Here is a 17,229-nt window from a genome sequence, read left to right as displayed (position 1 = left end):
AAAACAGAGAAGTAGGGCCTCCTTCTTAATCCTAAAGAGAAATATTTAGATGCTGAAGATTAAACCAAGACCTTATTACCTATATCTTTTGGTTAAAGGTTGTGTCTTTATTATTCTGAAAATACTATTCATTTTGGAGAATCTGAGTATTAAACAACAATATGTTCCTTAGAACTGCCTGGGCATGGAGGCTCATGCCTGTAATCCCAGCACTTTGGGAGGCCAAGGCGGACGGATCACTTGAGCTCTCAGGAGTTCAAGACCAGTCTAGCCAACATGATGAAACTCCAGCTCTACTAAAAATACAAAAATTAGCCAGCCGTGGTGGCACACGCCTGTAATCCCAGCTACCCAGGAGGCTGAGGCATGAGGACCGCTTGAACCCAGGAGGCAGAGGTTGCAGTGAGCCGAGATCGCACCACTGCACTCCAGCCTGGGTAACAGAGCAAGACTTCGTCTCAAAAAAAAAAAAAAAAAAAAAAAAAGAACTGTCTTAACTACAGCCCTCAACATGATAAATACTAGTTTTTCGGGTTTTTTGTTTTTTTTTGTTTTTTTTTTTTTTAAGACGAAGTCTTGCTTTGTCACCTAGGCTGGAGTGCAGTGGCGTGATCTCAGCTCACTGCAGCCTCCGCCTCCCAGATTCAAGCAATCCTTGTGCCTCAGCCTCCCCGGTAGCTGGGACTACAGGTGCACGCCACCACAGCCAGCTAATTTTTGTATTTTTAATAGAGCCAGAGTTTCACCATGTTGGCCAGACTGGTCTCAAACTCCTGAGCTCAAGTGATCTGCCCGCCTCAGCCTCCCAAAGTGCCGGGATTACAGACACGAGCCACCACACCCAGCAAATAAATACTATTTTAATACAGTGTTTTTTCTTAATCCTGGAAATGTTAACTTCATATAATGTTTTTCAAATTTATTTTATAAATTGTATGTAATATTCTTCTGTAATACACTGAGGGGGTTTTGTTGGGTTTTTAAATTTTATTTATTTCTTAGAAACAAGTCCTCACTCTGTCACCCAGTGTGATTATAGCTCACTGCAGCCTCAACCTCCCAGGCTGAAGCAATCCTCCCATGTAGCTGGGACTATAGACACACCACCACACCTGGCTAATTTTTCTTTTTTTGTAGAGATGTGATCTTGCTGTGTTGCCCAGGCTGGTCCTAAACTCCTGGCCTCAGGCAATTCTCTCACTTCAGCTTCCCAAAGTGCTGAGATGATGGCACTGCACCTGGCATACACTTTTTTTTTTAAATGTGCACCTTCTTTCATATCTTTGTGTTAAGGATAACATATGTTTAGCTAAGGAAAGACTAGTACTGACATGTTAAAAAAAATTGCCCCAAATTACATACGAATGGTTCCTCTCTTCTCCAGGAGGAACACCAAGGTTCCTTTCTTCTCCCATTCTTGATGCAGAAGTCCACCCCTCTGGCATGAGATACCCTGATCTGCCCCCGAGGCCAGGTTTCTCCCACAGAACCGCATACTAATAATTTCTTTTCTCTGCGTATCTCCAACCGCTGTCCTCCCCCTATCATTCTCACGTTTCCTATTTTGAATGACCCAACCTTTAGGCCTGCCACTGGCACCACCAACCTGTCTAGTCCACTGTATAAAGTTTTCCGGCCCCAAAAGATACCAATACCGCAGTTGGATACCTTCCCCCAAAATAGTTTGTAGTAACAGTAGAGACCATATCGACTAGCTGTAGATACCGCTGATTTCCGTGGCTCACTGAGAATTCTCCCATAGTTTCTCTTAAGAGTCAAGAGGAAACTACAGAAAATGCTGCTCATGTTTATATCTGACTTGTATGTATGATAACCTGAAGCTTGGGCTGTCCGTATCGACAGCTTTTTCAAATGCAAAAAGTATGCCGAGATTCCAAATGTCACCAGATTCATGTCGGTTTCTCACATACACCATCACAGTTTAGCACTTCAGTTGCGTCAGGTGCTGTGATAAGCTCTTCATGTAGATGAACTCATTCTGTCCTCACAAAAGCCCTGGGTTCCCAGACTACGGCTGTCCCCGTCACACAGAGGCAGTGCATGCAGCCCAGGTAAGTGCAGGATCTTTCCCAGGACACACGTGTAGACAGTAGCAGAGCCAGGTGTGGCCCCAGATGGAGCCTTGGTGTTAAAATCTACATCTCATATCAGCGTTTTATTTCTAGTGTTTAGAAATTAGCAATTTGAAAATTATTTTTGAAAAAACAAAGTGTGTTTTGTTTGACAGGACCTCCAGAGCATCTGATCTGCTTGAAATTTGCAATGTGTTCCTCATTTCTGGATGGTGGTTTAAACTTTTACTATCCTTTAATTTGCAGGCCCAAGAAGTTACTACTAAAAGCTTTCAGACAATATTGGTTTGTCTTTAAAGACACATCCATAGCCTACTTTAAAAATAAGGAACTTGAACAAGGAGAACCAGTAGAAAAACTAAATCTTAGAGGTAAGAGTATCCTATATCTTGCTGTGGCTCATCATAAGTCAGGGCAGACGTGGTGGCTCAAACCTGTAATCCCAGCAATTTGGGAGGCCGAGGTGGGTGGATCACCTGAGGTCAGGAGTTCAAGACCAGCCTGGCCAACATGGTGAAACCCCGTCTCTACTAAAAATACAAAAATTAGCCAGGCGTGGTGGTGCACGCCTGTAGTCCCAGCTACTTGGGAGGCTGAGGCAGGAGGATCCCTTGAAGAGGTGAGGGTTGCAGTGAGCCGAGATCATGCCACTGCACTCCAGCCTGGGTGATAGAATGAGACTCTGTCTCAAAAAAAAAAAAAAAAAAAAAAGAGGTGGGGAGCAGATTAAAGTCAGGCTTTCTACACAATGAGGCACGGTTTACTTACTTCTAAAGGAACCACCATAACCGATGTCACTGTTTTCCAAATGACAGCCTGGCTACAGCTGCTCTTCAGAGCATAGGCCTTGAATGCAGTCTAGTAAACATGGTTATTTGCATTCTGCTGTTCCGTCTTTCTCAGTGTGTCCAGAGTTTATGATGTGGTGGTAATTCATGTCCAAGAGTATAGCACATGAGGTGCTGTAAGATCTTGAAAAGCTTTCTGTATTCCAGAACAGTTATGTTTAATTCAGTGTCACTTTAATGCCTATTCTAATTTCTGAAGGTCACTGTGAGCGTCCTGATAACCATCTATTAATTGATATATTTAATTAACCAGTACACTCAACTCACATTGTGGCAATCAGAGAATTCCTTCTGCTTTGATTTATTTTAAAGTTCATATACACAATTTTTTCTATGAATTTGGAGAGCCAACATTAACCTGAAAATGAACTAAATTGACTTTTTGATTTAAGAAAACCATAAAAGAAAAGCATTTTTCTTTATCTATGTTAATTGTTCATAAGATTTATCTAGTTATCCATTAACTAATGTTATCAGCTTGCTCCTCCATTTTTCAAAACCAAACCAAATCTGAGGGGCTTGTATTCAAAGTCTTTATTTCAGATACACACCTGATGTTTCTCTAACAGATGCCTCAGAACTCAGTTTTGTCTCTGATCTTTGTCCTTCAGGCTGCGAAGTTGTGCCCGATGTAAATGTAGCAGGGAGAAAATTTGGAATCAAGTTACTAATCCCTGTTGCCGATGGTATGAATGAAATGTATTTGAGATGTGACCATGTGAGTAAAACCCCAAAAATGTTAAGTCACTTCACCTCTACTAAGCCTAAGAGCAAAACCTAAAAATGTTTTCACAAATTTAGAGCACTATTGTGTCAGTCAGCTATTGCTTTATAACAATCACAGTGTAACAAAATCACAATGACATTCAACAATAAACATTTGCCATGTGGTGGCTCACACCTGTAATCCCAGCACTTTGGGAGGCCAAGGCGGGCAGATCACCTGAGGTCAGGAGTTCAAGACCAGCCTGGCTAACATGGTGAAACCCCATCTCTACTAAAAATACAAAAATTAGTCAGGCGTGGTGGTGGGTGCCTGTAATCCCAGCTACTTGGGAGGCTGAGGCAGGAGAATCACTTGAACCTGGGATTCAGAGTTTGCAGTGAGCCGAGATGGCACCACTGCACTCCAGCCTGGGTGACAGAGTGAGACTCTGTCCCCTCAGAAAAATAAAAACAATAAACATTGTTTTCTGAAAGATGTGCTGAAAGGTAGGCTGGGGATTGGATGATCCAGGATGGTGTCAGCTGGTCATACGGGTTTGGAGACACAGGTTTGGTGGGACTGTGCCTCTGGTTGAGCTGATTTTATTTATTCTGGGCCCCAGGCTGCCTAGAGAATGTCTCCTCTTGGTGAGGGCAGAAGTGTGAGAGGGCGTGTGGCAACACATGCACCTCCTAAAGCTTAGGCATGAAGTTGGCACACTGTCACTTCCACCCACATTCCACTGGCCAAAGCAGATGACATGACTGAGCCTGCAGTCAAGGGATGGGAATTACACTGTCCCTGGTGGTAGGAATTGTAAAGTTATATGGTGAAGGTTGTGGAGGGCAGTGGGGTGGGGGGTGTATTAGTCCATTCTCACTTTCCTATAAAGAACTACCTGAGACTGGGAGAGAAAAGAGGTTTAATTGACTCCTAGTTCCGCAGGCTATACAGGAGGCATGGCTGGGGAGGCCTCAGGAAACTTACAATCTTAGCAGAAGGTATAGGGGAAGCAAGCACATCTTCACATTGTGATAGGAGAGGGAGAGAGTGAAGGGGGATGTGCCACACAGTTTTAAACCATCAGATCTCATGAGAACTCACTCAATATCACCAGAATAGCAAGAGGTAAATCCGCCCCCATGATCCAACCACTTCCCACCAGGCCCCTCCCCCAACGCTGGGAATTACAATTCAACATGAGATTTGGGTGGGGACACAGAGCCAAACCATATCAGCGGCAGTGAAGATTGAGGCCAGTAATTCAATGTTCCTTACCCACTGTTGCACTGAAGAACGCCCCTCTTTAACTGCATCCCCTGCACTTCGGAGGACCACTCCTGTTCACTCCCTGAAGTCAGAAATAAAACACAGACATTAAACAACAATAGAAGCCACCACTGACTTGTTAAGATCCCATAATGGCCATGATTGCTACCTTAGCGTTAGAGTCTTTACCAAGCATAGAGCAGGGTACAAACAATATAGGAAATCAGCTAATTTTTTTCATCATTTTCTTTTGTCATAGAGATCAGATGTGATATGAAAATGGAAATATATATCAAGGAAAGCTCTCTGATAGTTTGCGGTTTCACCACCTGTCTGTGCCCCATGGCATTTCTTTGTGTCATTGGATCTTTTTTTTTTTTTTTTTTGAGATGGAGTCTTGCTCTGTCACCAGGCTGGAGTGCAGTGATGTGATCTAGGCTCACTGCAACCTCCACCTCCCAGGTTCAAGCGATTCTCCTGCCTCAGCCTCCTGAGTAGCTGGGACTACAAGTGCCCACCACCACACCTGGCTAATTTTTTATATTTTTTAGTAGAGATGGGGTTTCACCATGTTAGCCAGGATGGCCTTGATCTCCTGACCTCATGATCCACCTGCCTCACCCTCCCAAAGTGCTGGAATTACAAGAGTGAGCCACCACATCCGGCATTTTTTTTTTTTTTTTTTTTGAAGACGAAGTATTGTTCTGTCGCCCGGGCTCAAGTGCATCAGCACAATCTCGGCTCACTGCAACCTCCGTCCCCTGAGTTCAAGGGATTCTCCTGCTTCAGCCTCCCGAGTAGCTGGGATCACAGGCATCTGCCACTATGCACAGCTAATTTTTGTATTTTTAGCAGAGATGGGGTTTCACCATGTTGGCCAGGCTGGTCTTGAACTCCTGACCTCAGGTGATCCGCCCACCTCAACCTCCCAAAGTTGAGGATTACAGGCATGAGCCGCCGCACCTGGCCCTTGGATCATCTTTAAAAGCAAATTCCCTGCATGCAATTTATCAAGGTTGACATTCCTATCCTCTAGCTTCCCAGCATCTAGAAACTGAACACAGGACTCAAAAACTACTGTCAGGGGTTACATTAGCTGATGAGCAGCCACTCAAAACGTGTGCCACTTCATATCTTGCTTGGAAGGTGATGGTTTTGCACTGTAATGGGGAAGAAAGCCCAAGTCCCCCTGTCTGTGTGCAGCAGGGGGCTTTGCACTTGAGCTTGCTTCTCAACCTTCTGTTTGCTGCAGGAGAATCAATACGCCCAATGGATGGCTGCCTGCATGTTGGCATCGAAGGGCAAAACCATGGCAGACAGCTCCTACCAGCCAGAGGTCCTCAACATCCTTTCATTTCTGAGGATGAAAAACAGGAATTCTGCATCTCAGGTGGCTTCCAGTCTCGAAAACATGGATATGAACCCAGAATGTTTTGTGTCACCACGGTGTGCAAAAAAACACAAATCCAAACAGGTACTGTTAATCTTGTTAGGGCAATTGTTTGCAGTAAATTCTTTATGCACACAAAAATAAAAGGAGGATTTCCGGCTGGGCATGGTGGCTCACGCCTGTAATCCCAGCACTTTGGGAGGCTAAGGCAGGAGAATCGCTCGAGCCTGGGAGGTGGAGGCTGCAGTGACCTGAGATTGCACCACTGCACTCTAGCCAGGGCGACAAAGCAAGACTCTGTCTCAAAAAAAAAAAAAAAAAGGAGTAATTCCATCTGATTAAGAGTATCATCATGAAAAAAACAGTTGATGGTGAAATTTGACTATGTCCTGAATATTAGATGATGTTATGAAATTATTAATTTTGTTAGAAGTGACTGTACTGCTGACTAAACATGTAGGTATTCCCAGATTGAACTTCTTTAGTTCTCATAAATTAATAAATTATGCTTCTATAGGAGTGGGTTAAAAGTTGCACAGATAAGCTGATTCATATAGAACCACTGTCTGTGGACACTCCACGGACTTCAGACAGAGGGACCCCAGAGCTCTCCAACTGCGCCAACTTTAGAAGTTTATGTGTTGAGTGATCCTTTTCCTGCTTCTTCCAGTGATTGTTGTATCTTGTAGAAAGAGAGAGAATGAATGGATGAGAATAGATTGTCTTTGTAGAGCTGCAGTCGGGCCTTGAGTGTATTGTTCTTACGGGGGGTCTGGAGCTAACAGGGTGATCACAGAGCAGCCGGTGCATGTGAGGAGAGGTTGATGTCTGTTTCTGTTCAGCTGGCCGCCCGGATCCTGGAGGCGCACCAGAACGTGGCCCAGATGCCCCTGGTCGAAGCCAAGCTGCGGTTCATCCAGGCGTGGCAGTCACTGCCTGAGTTCGGCCTCACCTACTACCTTGTCAGGTGATTACAATGTTCACTTGTTTCTCACACTTTCCATTCAATTTTAAGTGGCTTTTGGGGAGCCCCAGTTTTCTCATTTAGCATAGAATATAGAATGCTTTTTATTTGAGAATATTGCCCTTTTATAAATAGCCCTGACACTTTGGGCTGCTCATAAACATTTTCCATACCTTCTTGTTCTAAGTTCCAACACCCCTGAAACTCAGCTAAATGTGGGAAAGGAAATTTTAAAAGGAGGGTTTTTTTTTTTAGGATAACTACATTTCCAAAACCGGAGGGTAAACATCACATATTGATTTTATGAAATCTGTAACTTCTTTTCGATTTTTTTTTGTGTGTTTTTTTTTTTAAGAGATTGGGTGCGGGGAGGGTGGAGGGGGTGTCTCACTTTGCCACCCAGGCTGGTCTCGAACTCCTGATCTCAAGCGATCCTCCCACCTCAGCCTCCCAAAGCGCTGGGTTTACAGGCATGAGCCACTACACCTGGCTACGACTTTCTTTCATGTCAGCTTCCTCCTTTTTGTGTCTCATACTGTCTCGTGGTGTGGCTTTGCAGAATTTTTAGGTTTTTAGAGAGGTCCCAGCAAGCCAGCTTTATCAGGTAGCAACCCTGCTCCCACTGGTCTCTGAAGATTTCTGGATCTGAAGGATGCATAGAAGGCCCATCTACTGCCCCCAGAAAGACAGCTTAAGTGACTTGTCCAAGTTCACTCCCCAGTCCAGGGCACACTTGGCATAAAGCATAAATGTCCTCATTTGTTGTGCCCGCCTAGCACTACGGCTCTGCCCCGCTGTATACAATGGATGGTTTCCCAAAACTTATCCACAAGCATGCTTGTAAATCAAATTACATTCTTCAGTTCTGTAAAAGAGACTGATGCTTAAGCAAAATCTACACCCAATCCTGCAGTACAGCAAGTACTGTCACTTTCTCATCTTATAATTTGGGGGTGGGAAAATTGGTTTGTATTTTTAAGCGTTGACAGTTTTTGTTTTCTTGGCCCTTTCCAAAGACTCCATTTCTCCATTACTTCGAACAGGGGAGTCTGCTCAGACTTTCCAGCTGGGCACGGTGGCTCACGCCTATAATCCTAGCACTTTGGGAGGCCAAAGTGGACGGATTGCCTGAGCTCAAGAGTTCAAGACCACCCTGGGCAACGTGGCGAAACCACATCTCTACTAAAAATACAAAAAAAAAAAAAAAAAATTAGCTGGGCGTGGTGGTGGGCAGCTGCAGTCCCAGCTACTCAGGAGGCTGAGGCACTAGAATTACTTGAACCTGGGAGATGGAGGTTGCAGTGAGCTGAGATCGCACCACTGCACTCCAGCCTAGGCGACACAGCGAGACTGTCTCTAAAACAAAAACAAAACAACAGAAAAAACAGACTTTCCTATTCACTGAAATATCTCATTTAACATCAGTCCCCAGTGTTTGTCCCAAACAAGGAACTTCTTCTGCTTTACTTACCCCAACAGAGGAGTGCGGAAGGGTGGAGTTGTACTGGATACCCACTATATGCGTGCATACGTGTCCATGTGCAGACACACACACACTCACCTGTAACCCTGAAGTCAACCCCGCATCGTGAAAACCACATAAATACTTGAACTGACCAGGCCCAGCTTTCAGTCCCGCCTCTGCCTCTGCTAGCTCTCTCACCTGGGCATTTTTGTTGCCCTCCCCAAGCCGCAGCTTCTCCATGTGTTCAGTGGGCATTCCGAACTTACTGTGTTGAGAGAATCCAGTGCAGCCTGCAAGCAAAGTGCCTGATAACGTGGTGAAGCGTGGTGTGGGCCTGAACAGGTTTCCGGTGACAACTCGTCCTTTACCAGCTATTTCCCCCTGCACCTCCCTCTATCTCTAACACCTGTTTATGGAGGTGAGGCTTTGCGGCAGCGGACCCAGGTGTAGCGAAGATCTGCTTTTTCCAAGGCCAGTCAGAGTCAAAGCCTGGAGCAGCCATGCTGTGTGTAGGATGGCTGGCGGGATTGGGATCTGCCCACACCCGAGAAACCTAGGTCTTTGCTTCACCACTCCCTGGATGATGGAGAGCAGCCCAGGGAATTCCCATAGGTTAGAGAGAAGCGGGTGGAGTAAGAAGTGGGTTAACTCGTGATATTAAGCATTAAGGTGGTGAAATGAAGGAATAATGTGGACAACATTCCAGAAAAGTGGAGTAAATTTTAACCAAGGGTGACATGCAGAAGATAAGAATGATGTGAAAAGTGACATATTCAGCTAGGAATTCTTTTAAAGTTATGCTTTTCTGTCTCCTGCAACATCAATTTTCACATCAGTTTCCCCTTCTTGCATCCTCCTCCAGCTGTTCTCCCTGTTCTCTGCCCTACTTTACAGTAAAACTTCTTGAATGTATGGTACGTACCCACTACCTCCAATTCCTTTCTTCCATTCTCTCTTGAACCCACTCCAGTTAGGTTTTCTCTCCCTCCCTACCCCATTGCCCCTGCTACTTTCTGTCATCAAGGTCACCTCTTGGCCACCCATGACCTTCACATTGCTGAGTCCATTGGTCGACTCTCAGTCCTTGCGCCAGCTACCCTCTCCACAGCATTTGACACAGTGAGTCACCCCTTACCTTTTGCCAACTTGCATCACTTGCCTTCCAACACAGCTGACTTTCCTGGCTTTTCTCCTCCCTTACTGACCAGTTCTTTTGGTCTCCTTGGCTGGTTCTTTCTCATCTTTCCGATCTCTTATAATAACGGAGTGCACAGTCCTCAGTTTTTTGTTTTTTGGTTTTTTTTAATTAGAGACAGGATCTCACTCTGTCACAGTGGCACAATCATGGCTCACTATAACCTCAAACTCCTGGGCTCATGTGATCCTCTCACCCCAGCCTCCCAAGCAGCTGCGACTTGTGAGCCACCACACCTAGCTAACTTTCTTTTAGGAGATGGGATCTCACTGTGTTACCCAGGCTGCTCTCAATCTCTTGGCTTCAAGTAATCCTCTTGCCTCTGCCTCCCAGAGTGCTGGGATTTCAGATGTGAACCACTGCACCCAGCCAGGCCTCAGTTCTTAAAGCATTCCTCTTCTCAATCTCTACTCACCCTCTTGGGTTCAGCCATTCTTTTGACTTCATTTATATGCCAATTACTCTGAAATGTATATCTTGAGCCCAGAACTGTCTCTTGAACTGGAGATTCATAAATCCAGTTTGGATATCTAATGAGCATCTCATCTTAACATGTCCAAAGTTCCAGATCTTCCCCCTAAATTGGCTCCCCGCTACATTCTTCTTCGTCTCAGTAGACGGCAACTCCTCCCCCTAGATGTTCAGGCCAAATCCTTCGGAGTCATTCTTGACTCTGCTCTTTCTCTTACACCAACATCCTGCCCATAGGCAACTCCTAGTGACTCTACCTTCAAAGTACACACAGAATCTGACCACTTCTTCTGCCTCCTCCTCCACCACCATCACAAAGCCAGTCCAGAGTGACCCTGCTTGGTGTTCCTGCCTCTACCCTGGTCCCACTAGGTTTTCAACTTAGCAGCCAGAGGGATCCTTTTAAAATCTAAATCAGATTTTGTGAAGCCTCTGCTCAAAACTGCTCAAAACCATCTGGGACAGGTGTGGTGGCTCATGCCTGTAATCCCAGCACTTTGGGAGGCAAAGGCAGGAGGATTGCCTGAGTTCGGGAGTTCAGGACTAGCCTGGGCAACATAACAAGACCCTGTCTCTACAAGACACACACACACACACACACACACACACACACACACACAAAATCTGAAGGATTTCTTATCTCACTCAGAGTAAAAGCCAGATCTTTATAGTGGCCTACAAGACCTTTGCTCTTGAACTCACATTTCTCTCCGCTCCTTCACTGTGTCAGCCACATGGGCCTCCTGACAGGTCCTTAAGCACGTTAAAAAAAATTTTTTTTTTAAGTGGCTGTGCCGTCTGCCTGGAATACTCTTTCCCCAGATATCCACATGGCTCACATGCTCATGCATATCCATTTTTTGATCAAATGTCACCTTTTCACTGATCTCCCTGTTTTAAACTGTAACCACCTCATTGCCAGTATTCCCTGTAGCCCTTCCAATTTTATTTTCCTTCATCTTATCTGGCATATGTACCTCATACTTATGATCTTATTCCTCCCACAGTCAGAAATTTTCCATCCATTTAGTTCATTACTATATCTCCTGTGCCTAGACGAGTGCCCAACACAGAGTCAGTAATCATTTTGAATGAATTTATTTGATTCCGTCTTATTTTTCTTTTCTCTGATGTCAGTTTTACTTAAAGACCATCTGCAGGATAGCCTTCATTCTTTTTTCATGCTGTCTACATCCCAGTAAAAATGCCCCCCTGCAGAAAGTTAATCCTTCATTGTCCATTCCTCTGAAATGATTTAGAAATACTGGTAGTATTTTTAAGAAGTTATATGTGAATGAACATTGTATTATAGGAAGCAGTTGCTTCTCTTAATTCATATTATGATTCTTTTCAGATTTAAAGGAAGCAAGAAAGATGACATTCTGGGAGTTTCATATAACAGGTTGATTAAAATTGATGCAGCCACTGGGATTCCAGTGACAACATGGAGATTCACAAATATCAAACAGTGGAATGTAAACTGGGAAACCCGGCAGGTAAAGTGAAAGTTTTTGCTCTTCAGTGTTGAGCCTATAAATGTGTGTTCCCTCAGAATTGCAGATTATTCTGATTTTTAAAAGGTGTTCTTCTATTTAGAGCTAAGAAACCACAAGCATGTGGTAATTTTCTGCTAAAATAATCATATGCAATTCTGGGCAGCTTCCTAACAAGCACAGGCCAAATGCTCTTGCATTCGCGCTGCAAGTTGGCTTAGTCTCCATGCAGTCTTTCAATATAGACAGGTTCTAAAATTGCTGAGCAGTTTCATTAATTTTCATTGACTCAGCATAGGATTATATAGGATTTAGCTTGATACTTACTTACCACAAACTACTGGAGATGTAACTGCTATGCAAAATAAATCCAAAAAAGGCCTCATCTGACTGGCTGCCAAGAAACCCAATTGAGGACTCGAAGATTCAATTGCTCACTTGGAGAGCGTTCCAGGCCCAAAAGGGAAAAACTGCTGAAGAAGCAAGTGAGGTCCATAGTGATGACTGAGAAAAGCTTCACCTCTTAAAACCAGGAGCCCTCAAACCCTTAGCCTATGTTACAGCCTCCCCTCATCTCCCATCCTAGGAGCTAAGTTCAGGCCAAACCTGTATCATGGAAAATTCTAGATGAAGTTAGAGGCACCTTACATCCTGCTGCTAATTTAAAACATTCTGCCCAGTGCTTTGGGAGGCCAAGGTGGGAGGATCACTTGAGGCCAGGAGTTCGGGATCAGCCTGGGCAACATAATGAGACCCTGTCTCTACAGAAAATTAAAAAAAAAAAAAAGCTGAACTAGCCAGGTGTGATGGCGTGCACCTGTAGTTTCAGCTACTCGGCCAGGGATGATCAGTTGAGGTTCGAGGTTACAGTGAGCTATGATTGTGCCACTGCACTCCAGCCTGGGTAACAAAGCAAGACCCTGTTTCATTCATTCTTGAATTAATTAAAACATTCCGATGTTGCTGATACAGACTCAATCTTCCCTCATTCCTTTGGCATTCTCATTTTCCAATAGAAAGTCACTGACGTAGAGGGATGGTAAGAGACCCACATGTTTGTTAAGAACCCTGACTTCCTCTCAGCAGTGTTGATAATCGTCTGGGTGCTTATTTGTAAAATCAAGTTCAGAGATTAGATGACCTCTAAGGCGGTAGCTCTGAAGTCTTGATGCATATTAGGATCACCTGGGGAGCTTTAACACACCATTGCCTGGACCACACCCAAGGCCAGTTAAATCTTAATTTCTGGGAGGAGGAGCAAGCCATTAGTAATTTTTAAAGGTCCACAAGTGATTTCAATGGGCAGCCAAGGTTGTGAACCAGCAAAGTCTGTAAGTCTTTCTTCTAGTGCTTAGAGTTTATGACTTTCAGCTAGGAAAGGGTTCGGGGCAGTGGCTGTAGGAAAATTCAGGCAGACTTTTATTCATTAAAGAGCCTGCAGGCCGGGTGCAGTGACTCACGCCTGTAATCCCAACACTTTGGGGGTCCGAGGCGTGGATCACTTGAGGTCAGGCGTTCAAGACCAGCCTGGCCAACATGGTGAAACCCCCATCTCTACTGAAAATACAAAAATTAGCCAGGCGTGGTGGCGCACACCTGTAATCCCAACTACTTGGGAGGCTGGGGCCTGAGAATCGCTTGAACCTGGGAGTCAGAGGTTGCAGTGGCCCAAGATGGTGCCACTGTACCCTAGCCCGGGTGACAGAGAAAGACTCCATCTCAAAAATAAATAAATAAAAATAAAGTGCCTGCGAAGCACCCTGCTCCTCAACACAGGGAGACAGGGAGTGCTTGGGCAAAATCCTTATATCTAAACTATAGACAGGAAACGTGTTGGGAGTTTTTTTAACCAGACGTGCAGCAAAGTCGACACCACCAGAGGGCGCAAAGAGAGCAAAGATGTTTTCTGGAAGTGTTTAATGGAAGTGGCGGTTTTCTGTGTGTTTTAGGGGGATAACCATCTGTCATCCACCTCAGCAGCCCTCAGCCCCAGGGGCCAGTCCAGCAAAGCACTTCTTTCTCATCATTCCTTGCCAGAGTTTAAGCTCCTCTGTGCCTTTCTCTTCCAGGTGGTCATCGAGTTCGACCAAAACGTCTTTACTGCTTTCACCTGCCAGAGTGCAGATTGCAAGATTGTGCACGAGTACATTGGCGGCTACATTTTCTTGTCCACCCGCTCCAAGGACCAGAATGAAACACTCGACGAGGACTTGTTCCACAAATTGACGGGCGGTCAGGATTGAAACAAGCACGTGTGCTCAGCTCACACCAACAGGGCAAGCCAAAGGCTCCCCTCCCTGGAGGGATGGGATCCATAACTTGCCCAGCATGTGGATGCTGGACCAACAGACAACACACATTCACCGCTGGTCACCCAGATCCTCGCCTCATTCAAACCCACTGCTGGCACATCCCTTTCCTTATTTTGCCCTGTGCTGCCAGCCATGGAAGGAGCCTCTCTTGTTTTTTCTATAAAATGGGTGAGCAGGAGAAAAGGAGGTGCCCTAAGATTGCTCTAAGGCCCAACATGTGGCTACAGTGCTGTGACTTGCAGAACCTGCCAGGTGTATGGCTACAAGTTATCCTTGTGCTGATCTGTCTCCTTACTAAGTCGATGGAGAAGACAGAAAGGTAACAATCACGTGTAGCAAGAGGAACTCTTATTTCACAAACTCAGGTATGAAATGAAACGCCTGTCCTTCATGGAACTGCTTTTAGCTCCTGTCTTTTCAAAATGACAGAGGGAGTTCCTACACACACTTTTTCCCTGGAGGCCAAGGTCTAGGGGTAGAAAGGGGAAGGGTGGGGCTACCAGGTAGCAGTTGACAACCCAAGGTCAGAGGAGTGGCCCTCAGTGTCATCTGTCCACAGTGATACCTGCCAGGATGACCACTGACCCACATCTGGTCTTAGCCATTGGTCTCCTCAGGTTTCTGGGGCCACCTGCAAACCCCATTCCATTCCTACAGATCTCTCAGCCGCCTGTAAGTCCTTTGTGAAGATGTGGGTGACACAGGGGGACAGGAAAACCCATTTCTCAACCCAGATCCGTGTCTCAACTGCTTCTACTCTGGGTTGGGATTCAGGAAGACAGGCACAGTCCTCTCTGTCCATAGAAACACCTGCCAGCGTCAAGGATTCCAGTCAGGTCTCTATCCCGACTGGTCAGGGAGAGAAGGGCAGACCTATTCTCAAAGACCACCATGTCCAAGGTCTGACGGCTCCACACTGGCTGCCACCACAGGGGCCTTAGGCTGGTCTGGGTCGTGGGGAAGCGTCCCTCTTACTGCTGGTCTGTGTTCTCCTGGATTTGGTATCTATGTTGGTACGACTCCTGGCCTTTTCTCTAAAGGCCTTTGGCTTTTGTAAATCACAAGCCAATAATAGATTTTTTTCTCCCCCTCTGTTTTTTGCTGTGTCATCTCTGCCTTGAGACTGCCTTGAGACAGTGCTTGCCTTGAGAGAGTGAGCCAATTAACAGCTGCCTGAATTGTCATTTTCCATTTTGGTTTGTTAGAGGTGGGAGGGGTGGGTTTTGAGAAGGTCAAAAGCAATACCAGAAAGGAAATATCAGACAATATTTTATTATTTTTTCATAGACGTTCTGCCACACAAAGTACTTGGGGTGCAAGGATAAGGCAAAAGGTCCAATCCCATTTTTCAGTTCTCCTAGGATGCACCCCTCAGGGAGCCTGGCCAGAGTTCCGAGGCCTGTGAGCATCAGCTGTTGCTTTATTTTCCATCGAAGCCCTCTGAGAAGTGAGACTTCAGCAATTCCGGGAGCCACATAGAGACAGACTTGGCAAGGGACCCCCTGGTTCTGAGCCAGTAGCTGCCATCTGGAAATTCCTCTTTTAGCCTCTCCTTAGAGGTGAATGTGAATGAAGCCTCCCAGGCACCCGCTGAATTTCTGAGGCCTTGCTTAAAGCTCGGAAGTGGTTTAGGCATTTGGAAAATCTGGTTCACATCATAAAGAACTTGATTTGAAATGTTTTCTGTAGAAACAAGTGCTAAGTGTACCGTGTTATACCTGGTGTTGGTCATTTCTCAGTCCTATTTCTCAGTTATATTATTTTAGAACCCAGTCAGTTCTTTAAGATTATAACTGGTCCTACATTAAAATAATGCTTCTTGATGTTAGATTTTACCTGTTTGCTGCTGAGAACATCTCTGCCTAAGTTACCAAAGCCAGACCTTCAGTTCAACATGCTTCCTTAGCTTTTCATAGTTGTCTGACATTTCCGTGAAAACAAAGGAACTAACTGGTTTTAACCAAACTTTGGTTAGTTTTCAGGGGAGCATTTCTTCCGCAACACACAGCAACATCCCAAAGAAATAAACAAGTGTGACAAAAAGAAAAAAACAAAAACCTAAATGCTACTGTTCCAAAGAGCAACTTCATGGTTTTTTTTTAATATTGAGTGCAAAAGGTCACCCAACTTCCTATGATGAAATTTTAAATTAATGAGCACCTTTCAACATTATTTGCTTCCTTATCTACAGTTGATTCAGAAATCTGCATTTTTTATTCTTTTATATGACTTTTAAGTAAAAGATGTATATGGATTTGAGTACGGTCCTGTTGTGTCCTCTCCAACCTACTATCTCCAAAAAGGTGACTGTTTCCTCTATTATGAAAAGGGACTGCAATTCTGAGGTCTGACATGTGTCTCTCCTCACAGCGCCAAGATTCCAGGTCATTCCCTCCCGTGGTGTGGGGAGTGGCAGAGTCCAGGGGCCCTCAGAGAGCCCCTTAGAAACCTCACTTACCCGCTGGTTTCAACTCCTTTCTCACTGACTTGGTCACAGATTTCCTGGCATATCCTGCCTTATCGTGAGCTCTTTTGTCTCTTTCCAGTTCTATATTAAAACACACACACACACACACACACACACACACACACACACACACACCAGCAAGCAAAGAAATATCCCCAGCGGCAATAGAACAGCAGAAGCCTCTGATTCTGATGGCTGAGAGTTCAGGGCACTTTGCTTTAGTGACATGCAGTTTATACCCTTTTGTGCAATTCTCATGTCAGCCCATAGAGGATAGAAATGGCTTCCTCTACAAAGGAGAAAGGCTCAGAAGGTGAGCTTGCCCCGGGTCACACTGCCAATGAGCAGTGTTTGTCTTGACTCCAGAAGCCACAAAGCTTAACCCAGCAAACCCCACCCTTCCTTCCCCAGCCTTGCCCAGCCTTGAAATGCCCCTTACCCCAGCTCCAGAGCAGGCGTTCCTGAGCTCAGGCTCACACCAGTAAGAGAGAACCAGGGGCATTAAGAGCAATTAGCTGTGGGAGGAGAGGCTGGACCAAAAAGGTCTGGGAGCCAG

The 17,229-nt window shown here is 45.2% G+C and overlaps 1 protein-coding gene across 2 annotated transcripts in view; it reads left to right on the top strand.

The window, feature by feature from the left end:
- FERMT1 (fermitin family member 1) overlaps positions 1-16,465 on the top strand; it is a 49,162-nt gene extending 32,697 nt beyond the window's left edge. For both annotated transcript variants that reach the window (XM_030821957.1, XM_030821958.1), the window contains exons 10-15: positions 2,340-2,464; positions 3,553-3,659; positions 6,169-6,390; positions 7,149-7,273; positions 11,756-11,897; positions 13,964-16,465. In XM_030821957.1, the coding sequence (XP_030677817.1) occupies positions 2,340-2,464; positions 3,553-3,659; positions 6,169-6,390; positions 7,149-7,273; positions 11,756-11,897; positions 13,964-14,137 (895 nt within the window). In that variant the 3' untranslated portion in view covers positions 14,138-16,465. The remainder of the gene's footprint in view (positions 1-2,339; positions 2,465-3,552; positions 3,660-6,168; positions 6,391-7,148; positions 7,274-11,755; positions 11,898-13,963) is intronic.
- The last annotated feature ends 764 nt before the right edge of the window (positions 16,466-17,229 follow it).

Source organism: Nomascus leucogenys, chromosome 11 (assembly GCF_006542625.1).
Source record: "Nomascus leucogenys isolate Asia chromosome 11, Asia_NLE_v1, whole genome shotgun sequence".
Classification (NCBI taxonomy): Eukaryota; Metazoa; Chordata; class Mammalia; order Primates; family Hylobatidae; genus Nomascus; species Nomascus leucogenys.
The sequence above is the reverse complement of the archived record's forward strand: the minus strand, read 5'-3'. Positions and strand labels throughout refer to the sequence as shown.